Source organism: Lutra lutra, chromosome 10 (genome assembly GCF_902655055.1).
Source record: "Lutra lutra chromosome 10, mLutLut1.2, whole genome shotgun sequence".
Classification (NCBI taxonomy): domain Eukaryota; kingdom Metazoa; phylum Chordata; class Mammalia; order Carnivora; family Mustelidae; genus Lutra; species Lutra lutra.
In genome coordinates this window covers 67,918,106-67,936,529 of record NC_062287.1, presented here as the reverse complement: position 1 = coordinate 67,936,529, position 18,424 = coordinate 67,918,106, and the positions used below count along the sequence as shown (strand labels likewise).

Below are 18,424 nucleotides of genomic sequence, written 5' to 3'. Positions count from 1 at the left end.
AATCCAACCCCCTGTGGCGACCACTGTGCCTATGTTGTAAATTCCTGCATTTTTTCCTATGATCCTGACCGCACAATACATTCATATATTTAAATTTAGAGCTGGAACATTCTTTATGACAGCACCTTTACTAAAGAGATCAGCCAAACACAGGCATAATAATCATAATTAAAATGATGCCTGGGTGGCTCAGTGGGTTAAGCCTCTGCCTTCGGCTCAGGTCATGATCCCAGGGTCCTGGGATAGAGCCCCGCATCGGCTCTCTGCTCAGCAGGGAGCCTGATTCCTCCTCTCTCTCTGCCTGCTTCTCTGCCTACTTGTAATCTCTATCTGTCAAATAAATAAATACAATCTTTAAAAAAAAAATGACCACCTTAAGCACTATCAGTGGAGTGGGATACAAATTAGTAACAGTAAGAACTTGGAGACAAGCTCTGGAGTGAAAGGCAAGGCAAGAGCCACAGGAGTGAGGAAGTGGAAGTCTGTGGGGGAAGATGAGAATACCAAAGGCCATCCAAGCCAGCATCCCCTTATAGGCTGGGGAGCAGGAGCTGCCCAGCCTCTGCAGTGAGACAGGCTCTCATTGGTCACCCCCATTGCATGTGACTCTGATCCAGACAAGTCTGCCCCTCTCTCTTTTCCAGCCTCTTCTTGGGCAGAAACCCTGAAGGGGGAAGGGGAGGGAGAGAGAGGGCTCGTGAAGCTGGTTCAATCCCTCCCTTAACCAAAATCAAAACACCCCTCTACCTAGGCCAGGGAAACTTAATCCCGCATGACAGCTCCAAAATATTCTTTCCTACCTTTCCAACAGGCCTTAAGAGGACATAACCTCACAAAAGTATTATTTTTAGAACTCAGTTCAAAACACTTTCTCATACATAACTGCATTTCTCTCAGCATTGCTGAGAGGTAAGGAGAAAGATGTTGATTTCTTCATCCCATTCTACAGATGATGGCAACAAAGCACAAAGAGCCTGTATGACTGTGTACAAAGATACACCACAAATCGGTAGAGCCTGGGAACAGCCAAAGAAATTGGGAGGACAAGGTAGGAAACATTAGCATTTTTTTGTGATCCCAAAGGTTCCTTCTATCCTACCTGCTCTGCTACCTGCTTTTTCCTCGGCCCACACCATTCCATTCACATCCATGGGGTCATGTCCTCAAAGAAATTCTCCCAATATCTGGCTACTCTGATACACTTATTCACAAATTCACACTTCACGACTGTGCACGTCCACACCAAATGATTAATGAACCCAACACTGACAACGCTCACCGTGTTTTACTTCCTCTTCTCCAATGGCCATCACCCACGCTCCTATCAGTTGACCCCATTTGTGGCCACACCTTGAAACTCATCACTTGAAATCTCTGCACGTCTCATCTCAGATACTGCCTCTCCCATGCATGACCACAACCTCCTGTCCTGCCTCCTCTCCTAACTCAGCAGAGCCTCTGGGCAGCACAGCTCACGATTTCGCTCCCCCCAGCTCCACGCTGTCCCCTTCCCAACCTAGACTGGTACAACCAGGCTATAACTAGTACCTTGGTGTCTCAGGTCCCAAGCTTTGACAACTGTCAAAATATGAACAAATAGTCCCAGTGAAAAAAAATGTACATATCACAGAATCGTGCCAATGGGCTTCTCAAGAAGAAACACTCTCCACCCATACAAAAATTAATTCAAAATGGATTATAGACGTAAATGTAAAACATAAAACTATATACTGCTTTGAACAAAACATAGGAGAAAATCTTCAGGATCAAGAGCTAGGCAATGAGTTCTTAGGACATCAAAAGTACAACTACAAAAGGGAAAATTAATAAACTGGATCTTGTCAAAATTAAAAACTTTTACTCTGTGGGATCCCATGTGAAGAAAACGAACAGAAAAGCTACAGACCAGGAGCAAATATTTGCAAACCACATATCCAGCAAAGGACTTGTATCTAGAATAAAGAACTCCCAAAACTCAACAGTAAAAATATAAATAAGCCAATTAGACAATGGACAAAGGACAGGAACAAACAGTTCACCAACCAGAATATACAGATGGCCAATGCGCACATGAAAAGATGTTCAACATCATTACTCATAGGGGAAATGCAAATCAAAACCACACACACACCTATCAGAATGGCTAAAGTCAACAACAGTGACACAACCAAATGCTGGTGAGAATGCAGACAACCTAGATCACAGGTGAAAACATGAAATGGTACAGCTGTTCTAGAAAACAGGCTTTAAAAAAAATGCAGAAAGGCACAACTACCACCCCTGGCCATTTTATCCCACAGAAATGAAAACTCACATTCACAAAAAACCTGTATATAAACAGTCATAGCAGCTTTAGCTGTGATAACCAAACACTAGAACCAGTCCAGATGGTCTTAGACAGACATACCACAGAACACACTCAACAATAAAAAGGAACAAGATACTAATACATACTAACAACCGGATGAATCTCCAGGGAATTCTGCTGGATGGAAAAAGCCAATCTGAAAAGGTTATATCCAGTATGACTCCATTATGTACCATGTTTGACATGGCAACATTTTAGAAATTTAAGAGTGATTAATGGTTGTCAGGAATTAAAGTGGGGAGGCAGAGTTAGGTGTGGTCATAAAAGAGCAACCCCAGATGGGGCACGTGGGTCATTCAGTCAGTTGAGCATCCAACTCGATTTCAGCTCAGGTCATGATCTTAGGGTCGTGATATCAGGCCCCACATCAGGCTCCATGCTCTGCATGGAGATTGCTTGGGATTTTTCTCCTTCCATCTCCTTCTCCCCACTCCCTTTGAAAAGAAAGAAAGAAAGAGAGAGAAGGGAAGGAACGAACGAATGAACGAACGAAGGAAAGAAAAGAAAAAGGGCAGCCCCAGGGATCCTTGTGGTATTGGGACTGTCCAGTTTCCTCACTATGGTAGTGGATACACTAACCTACACACATGGTAACACTGTACAGCTTAATACACACACATAAACACCACACATACACAAGTACAACGGGGAATGGGGAAATCTGAATGAGATCAGTGGATTATATAATGAATTACACATCAACGTTAATATCCTCGCTCTGATAAAATGTAATAGTTTTTCAAAATCTAACCATGGAGGGAAGTGGACAAAGTGTACAAAGGAAAGCTGTATTATGTCTTACAATGGCATGTGAATTTACAATATCCCAATACAAATTTCAATTAAAAAAAAAAGAAGAAGAAGAAGAAGAAAAGGAAACTCTCCAGGTTCTCTCAGGGCCTCAATTTTACTCAGCACCCGCCACCCCAATCTCTACTAAGCCTGCTCTACCTTTCAAGAGGCCACAACCCGCCCCAGCCCCAATCAGGTCCTGCAAGGCGCCTCTGGGAAAAGAAAGCTCTACCCCCTTCAAAGTCGAGTCTGGGTTTTCTGTCAACAGACAGGTCCTCACCTCATCGTTTTTCTTCCCTGCTCACCAACGGCCTCTCCCCTGCCCAAGGGGAAGTTTTCCTTTAACTGTTCGTGTCCTTCAAGATACCATCTCACGGCGCGGGGCCAAACCTCTCCAAACACTGGGCCATGGTCATGTTCCATCTTGGTACAGGGGAGACACCAACTGAATAAAGTAGTTTACCGCCTGGACCCAACGCTCTGTAAAGGACTGTTTCAAAGGTGACATCTCATTCTCGGTTCATTTCTTTCTTTCACCCACTCTAAAAATGTGCTCCTGGCCTCCTGGCCCCGGGCTGCAGCCCCCTAGCCCTGTGGTCCTCAAGCTGGTCGATCATCCGGCTACCCAGGGAGCTTCAGAATACACAGATTCCCAGCCCCTACTCCCAGAGGTTCTGATTCACACTGTATGAGTCAGTTTTTGTTTTCTTTTCTTTTTAAGCTTCTCAAGTGCTTCAGCTGCTGCTGATCAGGCTGGGGAACCACCGAGGGGTCTCCCTTTTCCTTACAAAGGTGATCTCTTCATTGCCCCACTGCTAGAGGCAGCTCATTCAAAATCCATGGCCGCTTCACCGTGACCCACAGTGAGCCTGCGCCCCACGGGCTGTCCCCCCCCCCACTCTCACAGCTCCGGGGACTGCTTCTCTGATGGTGAGCCCCCACACAGCCTTGGTGGCCACCCAGTACCCTGAAGCACATGACAAAACTCAACCTTTCATTCCTCCCCTCTCTAAAAACCTGCTTCTCCCGTCTGCACGCCCCACACTTCAGCCTCCGGGCCACCCCCGCCACCACCCGAAGCAGAACCCTAACACCATTCAACTCCTCGTTGTCTTTGACAAATCCCATCGGGTTAGCCAGTCCTGTTGGTTCCACATCTGAAACTTGCCCGCCCACATGCCCGTACCGGGTCCAGGCCTCCTCTTCTCCCCCCTGGGCTCCTTCAACAGTCATCTAACCTGCCCACACGCCTGCAGAGCCGGCTTCAGAAACACAGGCTGAGCCACATCATCTCCCTGGGGAAAATGTCATGGCTTCCCTTTGTCCTCAGAATGAGCACCAGACACCACAGTGTGGCATTCAAGGTCCTCCATGACGCAGAGGTGGGCCATGTTTCCAGGTTGGCCCACCATCGTCCTCCTGGATACATTCTCGTTTCTCAGAGCACCAGAGCTGTGCCCTTTGTGTGCTGGAATCCTGGAACCACACCACACACAAACACGCCTCTTCCTGCCAAGAAGAGCCTCGACCTTCCATGGGTTCTTGAAGGGGTCTCTATCCAAAGTAGGTGAAAAACAAACATGAAGTGGCCTTTCCCCTTTCCAGGTTAGCTCAGAGAAGTCGGCCTCTCCCGTGTGTTCCCCAGTCAGGAATAACCACTCTCCGTGGCCCTACCATTAAGCTCTGGCTATTTCTAGTGAAGAACAGATTTCCTTCCGTACCAGTATGTACAGCTGACCCTTAAACAGCACAGAGGTTGGGGCGCCGACCCCCTGCAGAGTCAAAAATCCGTGTGTAACTTCTGACTTCCCTCAAACTTAACTACTAATAAGAGCCTAATGTTGACCGGAAGCCTTATCAATAATAAGCAGTCGATGAACACATATTTTGTATGTTATATGTACTGTATACTGCAATCTTCCAATAAAGTAAACTAAAGTACAGAAAATTATTTATTTTTCAAATCACAAGAAAATACATTTACCATACTGCACTGTGCATACACCTGCATAGAAGTGGATCTGCAAAGTTCAAACCCGTGTTGTTGAAGGATCAACTGCAGTTAATTGTATAAACTGGCTTGGTTTCGGACTGTCAGCTCCACAACTTCTTGACTGTGTGACCTTGAGCAATTAACTTGACCTTGGGCCTTAGTTTCCTCAGCTATAAAATGGGGATATTTGCAGGACCTACACCCTTGGGTTGTCATGAGGAACAAATAAGACAACACATTCTAAAGCAAAAAAGGGCCACAGTAAGTGGTCACATGGGTCAGCTGTGTTAAAGATTTTACATCTGCAAAGATTCACAATGCACGGTGCAAGCCCGCAGTAAAGGACTTCTGAATCCACGTCTTCCGGAATCCCAGGGCTCATCCAGTGAGGTGGGAAAGCTGTTAGAAAGCATAACTTGGTAATACTTCAATGTTCTTTTCCTTTGTTTTCCCTTATGACCAATTCTGGAGCCATCCTACATTTTACCCAGACTGTACAAGGGCTCATACCTTGTGCATTAAACCTTTACACGTTCCCCCGCCTCACCCCACCCCCATTAACCTTCCTGGTCAAAACGCTGATGACGCTGGCTTTGCTTTCTCACAGGAACCAAACTATTTGAAACCTCCCATTCCTCATTTGTTCTGAGGAGTCCAGAATTAACCCTCCTTCTACTACTGCGCCTACCGGGCAGAGATCCTTGCTACCTCCTGAACGAACATCTGTCAAACACAGGTAAAAAAAAAAACCAGATTTCTTCCTTCTCAATCTAGGAAGACCATTAAATATACAAAATCTTTCTCCTGTTTTTTCCCAACTTTCTCCCCTTTTTTTCTAGCCAGTGCGTCCAACAGTAGAGGCCTTTTCTTTGTTTTGAGCATTATTCTGATATGCACATCTTCGACAAACATTACTGATACCTTTTGTGTCTGACCAGACAGACAGGGTGGGGTCCTTGCCTTATGGGGCTTCTGGTCTGTTTGAAGGGCACAAGTTCTTTGGGCTTCACATTTGCAGCCAACTTGCTTGAAATAATACCCTGAATCACAAGTCAGACAGAAGGAGGAAATCAAAGATGCCACTTGATGGCCAGATGCAGAAAAACAAGTTCACCTCAGGCCCCACGCTTCACTTTTCCAAGTGGCCTGGAGATCGCATAGGGCTTGGATTTTATACCCATGTCCACCTCAGGGCTTCTGGGGCCTCCAGACATAGGCCACCTTCTTGGTCTTGAAAAGGGATGCTCCTCATTTCCCCAAGCGATTCTCTAAGCCAGGAGGAGCCTGGGGACCAGAGATTTCGGTCTCTGCCCAACTGACCAAAGCTCACTTGTGCCTGCTTGTGCGCACCCATGCTGATGTCCACAGCCACCACCTCACTACAATGGCCCCCTTCCCTCTTTCGTCAGTGCTTCTAAGAAGTAGGCAGAGGGGCCATTCCAACTCCAGTGCTCTCCCAGCGGGCAGGGCTGAGGTTGGCAACTGGAGAGGACCGGCCCAGAGACCTCTTCTTTCTCACCCCCCACCCAAACTTATCCAGTCATCGTAGCCCTTCTCTCCAGGGCTAAACAGTAGGCCTAGCATCCAGGCAAGAAAGGGGCCATCCTTGGAGCTGTCCCCAGGCAAGGACCTTGATGACATTTGCTCATAAAAGGAGAAAACCACTGCTCAGCAACTGCTCTGACCAGGCGGCCTGTAGGATCCCAGGGCACCAGAATCTTCCAGACAGCTTCCTGGCCACCAGCAGGGCCAGCCTTGTGATCTAGGATCCTCCCTGCTGCGTTATTTGAGAAGCTTTCTTCCTGCCAGCATTGGGCCAGGTGCCCTGGACACTGGTGGCCAAGAACAGGCTTCAAAAGGCTAAGTGGAAGGTGACCATCTTCAAAGGGCCCTCAGACTTCCCAGAAAGCTCTGGCACACAGCCCTGACCTGAGGTCAGAGCTTCCTGCAAATGAACTTGCGATGGCTCCATGAGGGCAGGGACTGTGTCTGTCTGGTTCACGGGTGTATCCCCTACAGCCCCTAGCAATGGGCTGGAATACGGGCGGTGCTCAATACTGATTCACCATCAACATAGAATGACCTCCACCAGGGAAGGGAGGGAGGAAGGCCTGTGGAAAGAGCCCAGGTTAGAGGGCCAGACTGACCCGGATCTGAACCCTTCCAGCTCCTCCATTTATACTCTGAGCTCACGGGCATCCTCATCTACACGGCGAGGATGAGAATACCCGCCTCAAAATGTTGTTGGGGGAAAAAAAAAAAGTTGTTGGGAGAAGTGGATGGAAATCCTAGTAAAGCCTGTAGCCCAGGTCACGGCCAAGAGCACTTTCTGCTTCCAGTTCAGAAACACTTTTCACAACTTACACCCGAAGCCCGACACTGTCCAAATGTGGTAGGGGGAATCCCAGAGCACAGTGACTTTATTTAACTCTTACAACAATCCCAAGAAGTAGGATCTACTTAAATCCCTCTTGCAGTGGTGGGAAACAGAGGCACGAGGACAAAAAGCAACTTGCCCCAAGTCTGGAATCTAGAAGTGGCAGGGCCACGCCTCCTAACAATTCCAAAGCCCAAAATTTTAAGTGCTACATTTTTCTGTCTCTAAAGTCATCGGTCAGGGAATGTTTGCTCTTATCCCTGCCCTGGTGTGATTGTGGGCGATACCTGACCACACTGCCAGACCAGAATTTTCAGCTGCAAGAGAAAAATGCATCTGGGTATCCCCGCGGTTCATGGCTTTTGTTTTAAACTAATGGCCTCTTCCTATGAAATTCAATCTCCAGCAAGTTTGCTGATCAAAAACTTTTCTCCCCTCCTGTCCTCCTGCTATCTCGTCTCCAACTACCTATCAGAAAAAGACACACAGCTATGTAAAAATAGGAAAAAGGAAAGGAAAGCACAGAGAGAGAGAGAGAGAGAGAGCATGAGCTTGCACGCCCTCAGGAACAGAGAAGTCTCACTCACTCTCCTAACTATCCCTCAGGATAGCTGCCCACAGAGAAGGGCCCCGGGCAGAAGCAGTCTGTCCACACAGAGGCCAACCATGTCAAGGCTCAGTGTCCCCATGCACCCAAGGAGCAGAGAGAGAGTTAAGCCTCTCTTCCAATGGCCCAGACCTCCTCATAAAGACAGCTTCCCATTTCTTCCTCTCTATAGGACTGCATCTGCCCTACCGCCAAGCACAGAGAAAACGTCATTACCAAAATAAATCAGCGGGGCACCTGACCTTGCTTCTCAACTGGCTCAGGATTCGTGACATCACAACGCACTCTACAAATGCTCAGAAATATCGGAAACCCCGAACTACCCCCCTTCAGCCAAAAATGCTTGGGATTTCACTAAAAAGCATTAAATTATTTTGATTTTACCCTATGGAATCTAAAATGCTTTCCGTGTTTTCACTTTCAAAATGCTGAGAAGAAAAAGTATGCTCGTCGGACCTCAGGAAACCAGCTCCTGGTCTGGTTTGCGTCCTGGTTCGTGGATGGCAAGCTGGGGAGCCGGCCGGAAGCCAGGGAACAGAAGCTCTCGCTCCACACTGCTCACTGACTCAGGCCCCAAGAAGCGGGGGCTTCCCCATGGGGGCTCCCAAGACAAACTTCTCCCCCCAACCACGGTCACAGACAGGTCATCAGCAGCTCCCGGCATCTAGGCAGTCCTCCCAAGGGCCTAGTCTTCAGCTCCCGAATCCCTGCAAAACACCATGTCTCCCTTCCGAATCAGCAGAAGCAGCACAACTCCTCCATGGGGTCAATGAGACAGGACTCCATGGGGGCCAATGCTGAGGGCAGCATTCCTCCCCAAGGCAGCTGCTTGGAGATGGCACGGCCTCAAGGGCACTACAGCAAATCCATTTACTGCACACCCACACCCCCAATCTGGACCCATGACCCTGCAGCTGTAACTCCTAACACTGCTTGCTCTGAAGACCACCCCATTTACAATCAGGTTGGTCATTAACACCCTAAGTCAATGGAATGCTGATTTAAGGGAGAAAAAGAATTCATCTATTAAGAACAAGTGCTCTCAGGAAGCACTCAGAACCGGACTGCCAGGGGCATTCAAGACATGGTCCCACAGCCAGCACTGCGTCAGTCAACACACTCATCACTCTTGTTGAGGTACAAGTCACAAAATCCCAGCATCCCAAAACGCACGGGTCCTGAGGACCCATGGACGTTAACTACCTGACTCTTTCTTCAGGGGAGAAAAAGGAGATGCAGGCCAAGGGTAAGACGGTCCACCGTGGGTAAAGGGCTCAAATCCCGAGCTTCTCAGTGATCTTCCCATATTTAGCCTAGTGTCCCTGACACCTAATGACCAACAAGAGCCCTTACACACTTATTTCCACAAAAAAAGCTACTTCTGGGATGATGTTACAGGCAGACGGGCTAAGCCCACCACGGCTGTGGAAATCAACAGAGAAGAAAACCAAGCAGGAGTCGACAAAAATTAACTTTTGCTCTGAATCCCGTTCTCAGCGCGAAACCTCCTTCCTCCAGTGAAAGTGCCTTTCCAGGATTCCTGACGTGAGAAACGAGGGGCAGGAGTTACCCCTGATGGGGGTGTCCGACACAGGCCGGTATTTTATTTTATTTTATTATTATTTTTTTTAATTTAAAGTTTTCTTTTTTTTTTAAATATTTATCTATTTACTTATTCGACAGAGATCACAAGTAGGCAAAGAAGCAGGCAGAGAGAGAGGAGGAAGCAGGCTCCCTGCTGAGCAGAGAACCCGATGTGGGGCTCGATCCCAGGACCCTGGGATCATGACCTGAGCTGAAGGCAGAGGCTTTAACCCACTGAGCCACAAAGGCGCCTCCAGGCTGGTATTTTAGACCACAACTGCTGGGCAAACAAATGGGAGCTGTACCAGGTAGAGCGGCCTTAAGCTTCGCAAGCAGGAGTGAAGTCGGCCCCAAAGAAGGCTCAGAAATTAAAGTACTTTCCTCTGCCCTTAAAATGAGGGGGGGGGGGGCACCTGTGGCGGTGGCGAGGGCACGGGTGCCTCTTTAGATACAAAGGTTAAGACCTCGCAGGCTAATAACCAGGCTGGGGAAGGGCAGCCCAACAAAGACACACACACACACACACACGACCAGAGGCCCTTTAACTTTCTGCCCATAGGAGCAGACATGGTCACCCTGAGTCCATGTCACCCACGGACACGAAGAAGCTTCTCTGGCTCCAGAAGATCACACGGGAGCCTAAAACAAACGAAGGCCAGGGCTCTCTCCCCCACAAGTATGTGACACTCACAGGCCGCAGACTCAATGCCATGGAAAGCAGCATTTCCCTTGTTTCCATTACGTCATCCACGCTGGAAAAGGGGGGGCGGGGGGGGGGGGGAGACACAGCTGGGAGCAGCTGTACCACCATCTGCTCACTCCTCGCTCCTGGGCTGTGTGTGCTAGCCTGAGCAGCAGCCCCACTCCGGCCCCAGAGAGAGGAGGTGCGGTGTTAAAGGTACAACACCCGATTACGGAAAAGCTTTCCAAATTATTTAGAGATAAATCACTTTCAGGATAAGTTAACAACCTCGGGAAGGTTGCTGAGCCTGTCCTCTTTGAGTTTTGGTTATTTGTTTGCATCTCTTTAGACTCAGCTATGGGGCAAACTCTGTCGGCTCAACGTGCCCCATTAGACAAGCAGAACGTACGAGCAACCACCTGCCATCTGCTCCCCAAAGGAGGCAGCCAGAACAGTACAGGTCTGCAGCTGGAAGAGTTCAGGGGAGGAGCGGGGAACATTCAAACCCAGGACACAGGCGCCAGGCCGGGGACTGCTACTTGCTTATGGGCACCCTGAGCCATTCAGCTGACCAGTCCTATCTTCTGGGGCACTCCCGAAGTTCCCGCTAGAGCACTCTGCCAGGCATGCCCTCATAGAAGGGGAGGCTGGTGAGAGCGACTGGGGGTGAACCACTTGGCTGGCCCCTTGACTATAGACAGGCAACGAGGCAGTAAAATGGGAGTCTGGAGGTCTGATCAAGCTATGCACGCGTCTCATCTGGCTGACATAGGGCTGTATTTAAAAAGCAAAAGTGCTGGCTTTTAAAAATGAGTGATTTCATATATAAATATCTGTATTGCTAGCTCTTCCTGGGAGTGAGGAGAAAATGAAGAGATTTGTCAACACAGGCCCCATTTCCACATGGCACGAGTGACCAGGAGCTACTGAGATGGGGCATGTGCTCTGAAGAATGGGTCCGCATATGCCACTGCAACTAAATCCCTACCTGGACCCTGAGAGCTTTGCTGTCATGCTGTTGAGTGTGTAGAAGAAAAAGAAAACCTCAGAGAATGATTTCCCGATGGTCCTTTGTTGACTCTTCCGGTTGGTTGAGATTCAGTCCCTTGGATGGCCAACTGAAATTCTACAAAGATCATTCCACCCAGTACAATGAATGGATCTCAGTAGAAGGCTAGCTGCCACCATTCCTTATCACAAAAGCACATCATAGGATCACAAAGGAACATTGCGGACCGCTTACCATACATCTTGCCTTCGTCCGATAAGATGATTTTCCTCCTCCCGCAGGGTGGGTAGATAGCCAAGGCTTCCTGAAAGCTCTGCTCGATGTCGGGGCTCCAGACCCCTTCTGCGTCGTTGTCGATTGGCTTATCCGCAGAGTCGCTCATTCTTTCCATGTTTTCGGCAGGGCTCTCACTGCCGCTCCAGCTGCTGGGCTCAATTTTGGCGGTTGGATTTTCCAAGCCGAAGCCTGGAGCCTTTTCAAGAAAATAAACCTAAGACAGAAATGAAAAGATAGGGTAAGGAGGAGGTAATGACCAACAACACCGCTCTTCCTCGTTCCAGTACCTACTCTTCCGGCTCCAGCTTTGCTTGGACAAGAGCTCCTAGAGGAGAATACAGGGTTTGGGGAGCCAAGTGGCTTTTGTTCTTCACGTACCGCATCAACCACGCATACAGAAATGCAACGGCAGGCAGAAACTGGATCATCTCCACAGGCGTGAGAATGGGGCCCCCCTGGAGTTGCAAGTTCACCGTGAATCCCGCAGAAATGCTGACCAGATGCCTACAAGCTACCAGGAGCACTTTGTGCAAGGATAATCCCATGTTAATCCCATGTCCACAGCAAAACCGTTGTTTCAAAGAAAAGGAAGCAAAACAAAAGATGTCTGCCTCGCCGTGGCAATGGGCACAGTAACTTGAAAATGTCAAATGGTCCAATATTTGTCAATGAGATCACCGAAATGCAAGATGGCGGCAGGCTGCAGGAAGGATGGGATTATTCTGTTGTCACAAATACTCGTTCCACTGAAACAGCAACACCAGGTCCCCTGTACCTGCTACCAGACAGCATTCTGCAACAGGGGTCCTCTTCTACACGCTCACTTCACTCGGCCACTCTCCACTTCTAGACTGTAACCTTGAAGCTGGGACCCAGTTGCCCCCATTTCTGCCTTCCAGGCAACCGACGACAAGTGGCCGGCGCACCAGCAGAAATGTTCTAGGCCTACACAGGGCACTCCGTCCAGGAGCCTAACTTGGAATTTCTGATCACATGAAAACCGTAGGGAGTCTTTCATTTCTTTTTCTGTAGCCCTGAAGATTACAGAACCGAGAGAAATTTTTCTCAAAGATTTATTCCCCTTAAATTATGCATGTAACCTATGGCCATAATGGGATAAGCTTTCCCAACAAATGTCAAGCCGGCACAAACACCAGCACAAACACCAACATGAAACTGATCTAATCCAGTACCCCCTGCAGTCTGCACACTAACATATCAATATTCCTTTGTTGAAAAAGCATCAGGTCACTAATTCAAAGGCTTCCCCAAAAAGGGAGAAGAAATGCTCCTGGGGATGGATCGAAGACGGGGAGGCTCCGGGCTTGAGTGGGAGAGTGTAGTGTAACCACCGTCCTAGCCTGCTTCCCTGCCTCAAGTCCACACAACATTACAACAGAGGTGGGTAGGAGGGAGGGAAGCAGACGCCAGAGGCCCCGCCGGGCACCAGGGACTTCTCTCGGCTCCAGAACAGTCACCGGAGAGCAAGCAACCCGTCTTCTCTCCTTCTGTGTCCCAACTGCCTCCCTCCCACCTGCACTCCCCCAGCTGCATCTATCAACGGATCCCAGCTGCGGAAACTCGGGGGCCGAGAACATTACACAATTAATGGTGTAACTAGTGGGTGCTTTTGGCTTCGTACCCTGACAGCTTTTTGGATCTAGCAGCACCTGGATAAAAGGAACCTTCGAGTTGTCTGCCTTTTAAATGTTGCCACGGATCCATCATTCAAAGAACGTGTCAGCAAAATATTTACTACTCCTTACCAACACATGTACATTAACACAGGACTCTACAAACTGCCAAACGTTGAGAGGTATCAATTATGCCACAAGAAAGGGTTTTGTGATTGACCTGCCCATGAACTCCACCAAGCCTCCAGTGTGGGTCTTTTCAGTTCTCAAATTATTACTGGGAGGGCGGGGAGGGGGGGCGGATTTAGGAGCCTCCTAAAAATTCAAGTTGAACTGTACCATTCTACCCTACAGTCTGTTCCGCCTCCAAAGCAGTTTCTTGGAGAAAATATGAGAGGATGAGCAAATGCTTTGAGGCAGTGGGTAATCCACCTTCTGCCTCTCTACCTGACCCAAATACAGAACAAAACAAAACAAATGGCCCCCACGGAAGCCCAGGCCTGTCCCTGAGCTCTGGGAGGCTCTCAGCAGTATGAACTCACTGCGGGGAGCCACACTGTAGGATGAACAGTGATGTGCCCAGCATGCAACCACAACAGCAGAGGGACACAGTCCTGGACAATGAAGGCCAGCTGAGGAACGGTGGGATCTCTATTTGCATAAGAACACTCCCATGGAAGGAAGATCCTCAGTCCCCAGGCCAAAACACACCAGCAACCCCTGACCCTATGCTTGACATGCCTTCTTCCTCTCCCATCAGTTGGTCATACGGTCTACGCTGGAACATGACCAGTGGCAAGGAACCCGCTACCTCCCCAGCACCATTTCCCTCGTACCGGCATGCTTTAATCCTTCTGTCTAGAAGGCTAACACCCACGACCCGGTAAACTTCCAACTATCCATCCCTTGAAAGTCTATCCATCCCTTGTGGGAGCAAATCCAACCCCCACACATCCATTCAGGTATGACAGGAACAGCCCTGGATTGTGATCCAGACTAGACAGAATTCACATCGTTTCTCTGCCCAGAGCTCATAAATGCATCCCAGTTTTGTCCACAACCCTCCATAAAGGACACTCAGAGAGGGACCCAGGATCCATAAAACCTCCAAGCTCCTAAGTGTTGTTCCTGAAATTCCTCTCTTGTGCAACTGTCTTAGGAGCTAAAAACACGAGTTTATATTTATTCCCATTAAATTCCATTACTTTTACCCTTAGGCCTTGACTCAAAGCTAGTAAGATCTTTCTGAATCATTAACTGTCAAGCTTAGTGTCCCCAGACATTGAACAACCACTGAGAGTTGTCACGGGGGAGGGTGTAAACCCATTCTAGAGAAGTTCCAGAAAAGATTCTGACTCAGCATACGGAAAAATGTCCAGCTAGCTGAACTTCCACAAGGGGTGCAGTGCCTTAAAGACAGTGTCCTGCGAACAACCCTTTCGAGTTACTGTACAGCTAAAAATCACTAGTCCTTGGGTAGGTAATGCAGCACTAGTGAGCACTAACTGATTCATCCTTTTTATTTTTTTAAAGATTTTATTTATTTGAGAGAGGGTGAGTGTGTGTATGTGTGTGTGTGTGTGTGTGTGAGAGAGAGAGAGAGAGAGAGAGAGCACAAGCAGGGTGAGGGGCAGAGGGAGAAGCAGGATCTCTGCTAAGCTGGGAGGCCGATGCAAGGCTTAATCCCGAGACTCTGAAATCATGACCTGATCTGAAGGCAGACGCCCAACCGACTGAGCCACCCAGGCGCCGCTGGATCCATCCATCTCAGTTAAGTATAGGCACTGTTCTAAACATGCTCATGTTTTTATTCATTTCCTGCAAAGGGGAGAACTCTGCGTCCAGGCTCTTGCAGGCTGGTCAGCTGGAGCCCAGCAGGATGAAATTACCAACTCTGGACAAGGGCCAGCACAGAGCCCCAGACGCTGCCACACACATAATCCTCAGAGTCACACAGGCCCTCGGTTTTACAACCCAATTGTAAGATGAGGCCCTGTATGGGCAGAGAGTTTCCGATCACAAGACTGGGGCTAGCTGAGAAATGCTCCCCATACTGGATACCAAAATAACCGTTCTGGTTCATTCTATCCCTCTGGTCCCTTTCAGCCCAGTTCAAAATCCACCTCATCCTGGAAACACGTACCCAGTGACTCTCAGAGTATCGGCCACACATTAGCAAGATCCTAAACACATGTATAATGGGTAAACTACCAACCAATCTACCAGGCTTCAGAACGTAGAGAGCAACAAGCACCTGTTTGTTACCAATAATAAGGGCTAACTGAACGAGGCGGGCACAGAACATCCGTGCCTGCAGAGCTAAGGTCCGTACCTCCTCATACATCCTTTGAGCAAGGGAGCCAACTTACACTTGATGCAGTGGATGAAGAAGAAACAGAGTATTGGGGAGTGGACATAGCATGTGGTGTCAAGACTCAACTTGACTTGGCTTCCAAACCCAGCTCACTCGCTAGCCTTGACACCCAGGCTAAATTAGGGAATCTCACAGAAGCTCAGGTTTTAACTTACAGAGGGAGATAAATTCAATTCGATTCCAACACAGGAAAGTCACTAAGGGGTAGAGGGACTCTCCCCTCACAGGACTGCTGCAGAGATTCAGCGAGATATACTGTGTACCATTAGTCCCTGGGTGCCTCCGTTTCCATCATTAACACTTTTCCAAAGGCTCATTTTTTCCCTAAAATCCTCCTTTGCTACACTATAATAAATTCCAGAAAGAAATGTTACCAGTGACCCAAGCATTCCTAACTGCCCTAACAGCTAGACTCCCTAAATGGATCACTCTTGCACAATTACCCACTGACACCTGAAGAGAGGTGACATGATTACAGTGAAATGACATATGTGTATTTGTCCAATACACACTCGGATATAAAAGTCTGGGGGAAGAAGGGGCCAAGACAGTCCAACGTAGGTGCTTCTGACACCAACTCCATGCAAGGGACATACGCACAAGGGGTGTGACACAGGGCACAGGAATCTGCTTCTCCCTTCAACTTAATTCCTGTGGGTCTCTCATAATGTAAGCATCTCACCCACTTATAGGTGATTTAAGAGCTCTTAAATAAAAGGGTGAGCTTTAACTAACCTCATGATTAATGAAACGCCACTGAACATGAGGGTCACAAAAAATCCATACAGATTCTTTTAGCCAATGTCTCAACAGTCTATGAGACATTCAGAAAAGGGCTGGATTAGGCATTATGACTCTGTCTCTACCTGAGTAGCCCAGGACCACACAGCACTTATAGACCCCCACGTGCCTCAGTTTCCATCATTAACACTGAAGGAGGCCAACTAAGTCATTCATCGTCACCTTGTTTTCCCATACACTCTACCTACAATAAAGCTTAGTAAGGTGATTTGTTACTGCACCCCATCTGTACCCCAATTTCATTGAGGGCAAGGACCACAGCATCCCCAGTGCTGGCAGAGTCCCTGGAACCATATTCGGTGAAAGAAAGAACAAACCAACAACTAGATGACATGAACGTTCTCTGACATCAGTGCACGCGAACTTACCACCCAAGCTTCCCATGAGAAGGGCAAGAGTTTCAGCCCCTTTCCCATCCCTCACCCTGCCTCTGGTCAAGGTTCTAATGAGAAGATTACCAAAGAAGATTACCAAATTAGGAAGATGTAAGCAGACAGACTTAAGCCTGGCAGAGTTTGGATAACCAAGAGTTGGCTATCTAATCCAATTTTTTAATTTAGTAATCACAATTACAACCAACGGTCTTTCTGTGTTAAAGACACAATTATGGGGGTGCCTAGGTGGCTCAGTCGGCTAATCAAGTCAACTCTTGCTTTCAGTTCGGGTCATGATCTGGGGGTCACAGCATTGAGCCCTGTGTCAGGCTCCTCACTCGGCCAGGAGTCTGCTGGAGATTCCCTCTCCTCTCTCTCCCTCCCCCTCTGCTCTTCCCCACCCCATGTGTCACGCACACATGCTCACGCGCTCTCTCTCTCTCTCTCAAATAAATCTTTAAAAGAAAAAGACATAAACATGGTTTGGGCACTCTAGGAGCTAAGTTTCTGCTTCGACAAACATACATTATTTTGAGTGGAATGGTAATTTTTGAGATACAATATTTTACCTTCTTTCTTTTTTCTTGTGGCCCCTAGAGAAAACAGAATCAGAAGATGACAGCTATAAGAAAAGCTATACACAGGCTATAAGGGAAGCAAAGTGGTGAGCGTGTGAAGGCCAGAAACCAAAGTGGTGGCCAAGGAAGAAATGTGAAGAGGGGAAAAATGGTAACAAAGCAAATCTGAGGGAGCAGGTGAACGAATAAGGCAACATAGGTCACGACACTAAACGGAAAGCTAAGAAAGATTTCTGCAAGCTCAGAAGAATGTGGACATAGCAACAGCACGAGCCATTTAAAGAAACAATCACATGGTCGAAATGATATATGTAGTAGACGACTCAATCACACATTTGATGTTAGCTCTAAGGTCACTCTGATTTTAGTGAAAGCCAAACTTTTCTTATAAGAAAAAAGCTGCCCTCCAATAAAAAGACTAGGGAAACGATGCTTTACTTCCAAAGTGAACTAGTACATCAAATCCAGATTCAACCTTCTCCAAATAAACCATGTTTCCAGCATAAAGCTGGAAGCTCTCACGGAAAGCATCTTTAATCATCGCACAACTCCCACTGGGTATTTTTTCTACCTTATGAGGTAAAGACCTAAATAAGTTGCCAAAGTCAGATACTAACCAAAATTTGAATCCAGGAGTCATTTTGTCAGCTAGAATGCACCATCCATGGATCAGCAGACTCAAATACACTCTCACTAGAGAGTGAGGTGGAGGCTGGATTTCAAAGGGAGAGAATGTAGGCAGCGCTGAACGTTCAGCTCAGTCTACAACTGACACCCTCAAGCACAGTCTAATTAATTCCTAATGAATAGTGATGATACTGACTCACCTCCCCGGGTAGTTGGGAGGAATGTCAGGCACTAATGATGGTTCATCGCTTTTGCATATGTAAAGTGGGACAAGTTACTAGTTCCCTATTATTTCAGACACTAGCCAAACCTGCCTACGACCGGCCTGGGAAATACAGGACCAACCGC

At 47.9% G+C, this 18,424-nt stretch overlaps 1 protein-coding gene across 16 annotated transcripts in view; it reads right to left on the bottom strand.

Annotated features, from left to right (window-relative positions):
- TEAD1 (TEA domain transcription factor 1) overlaps positions 1 to 18,424 on the bottom strand; it is a 262,153-nt gene that overhangs the window by 165,293 nt on the left and 78,436 nt on the right. For all 16 annotated transcript variants that reach the window (XM_047693330.1, XM_047693334.1, XM_047693336.1 and 13 more), the window contains one exon: positions 11,647 to 11,902. In XM_047693330.1, the coding sequence (XP_047549286.1) occupies positions 11,647 to 11,803 (157 nt within the window). In that variant the 5' untranslated portion in view covers positions 11,804 to 11,902. The remainder of the gene's footprint in view (positions 1 to 11,646; positions 11,903 to 18,424) is intronic.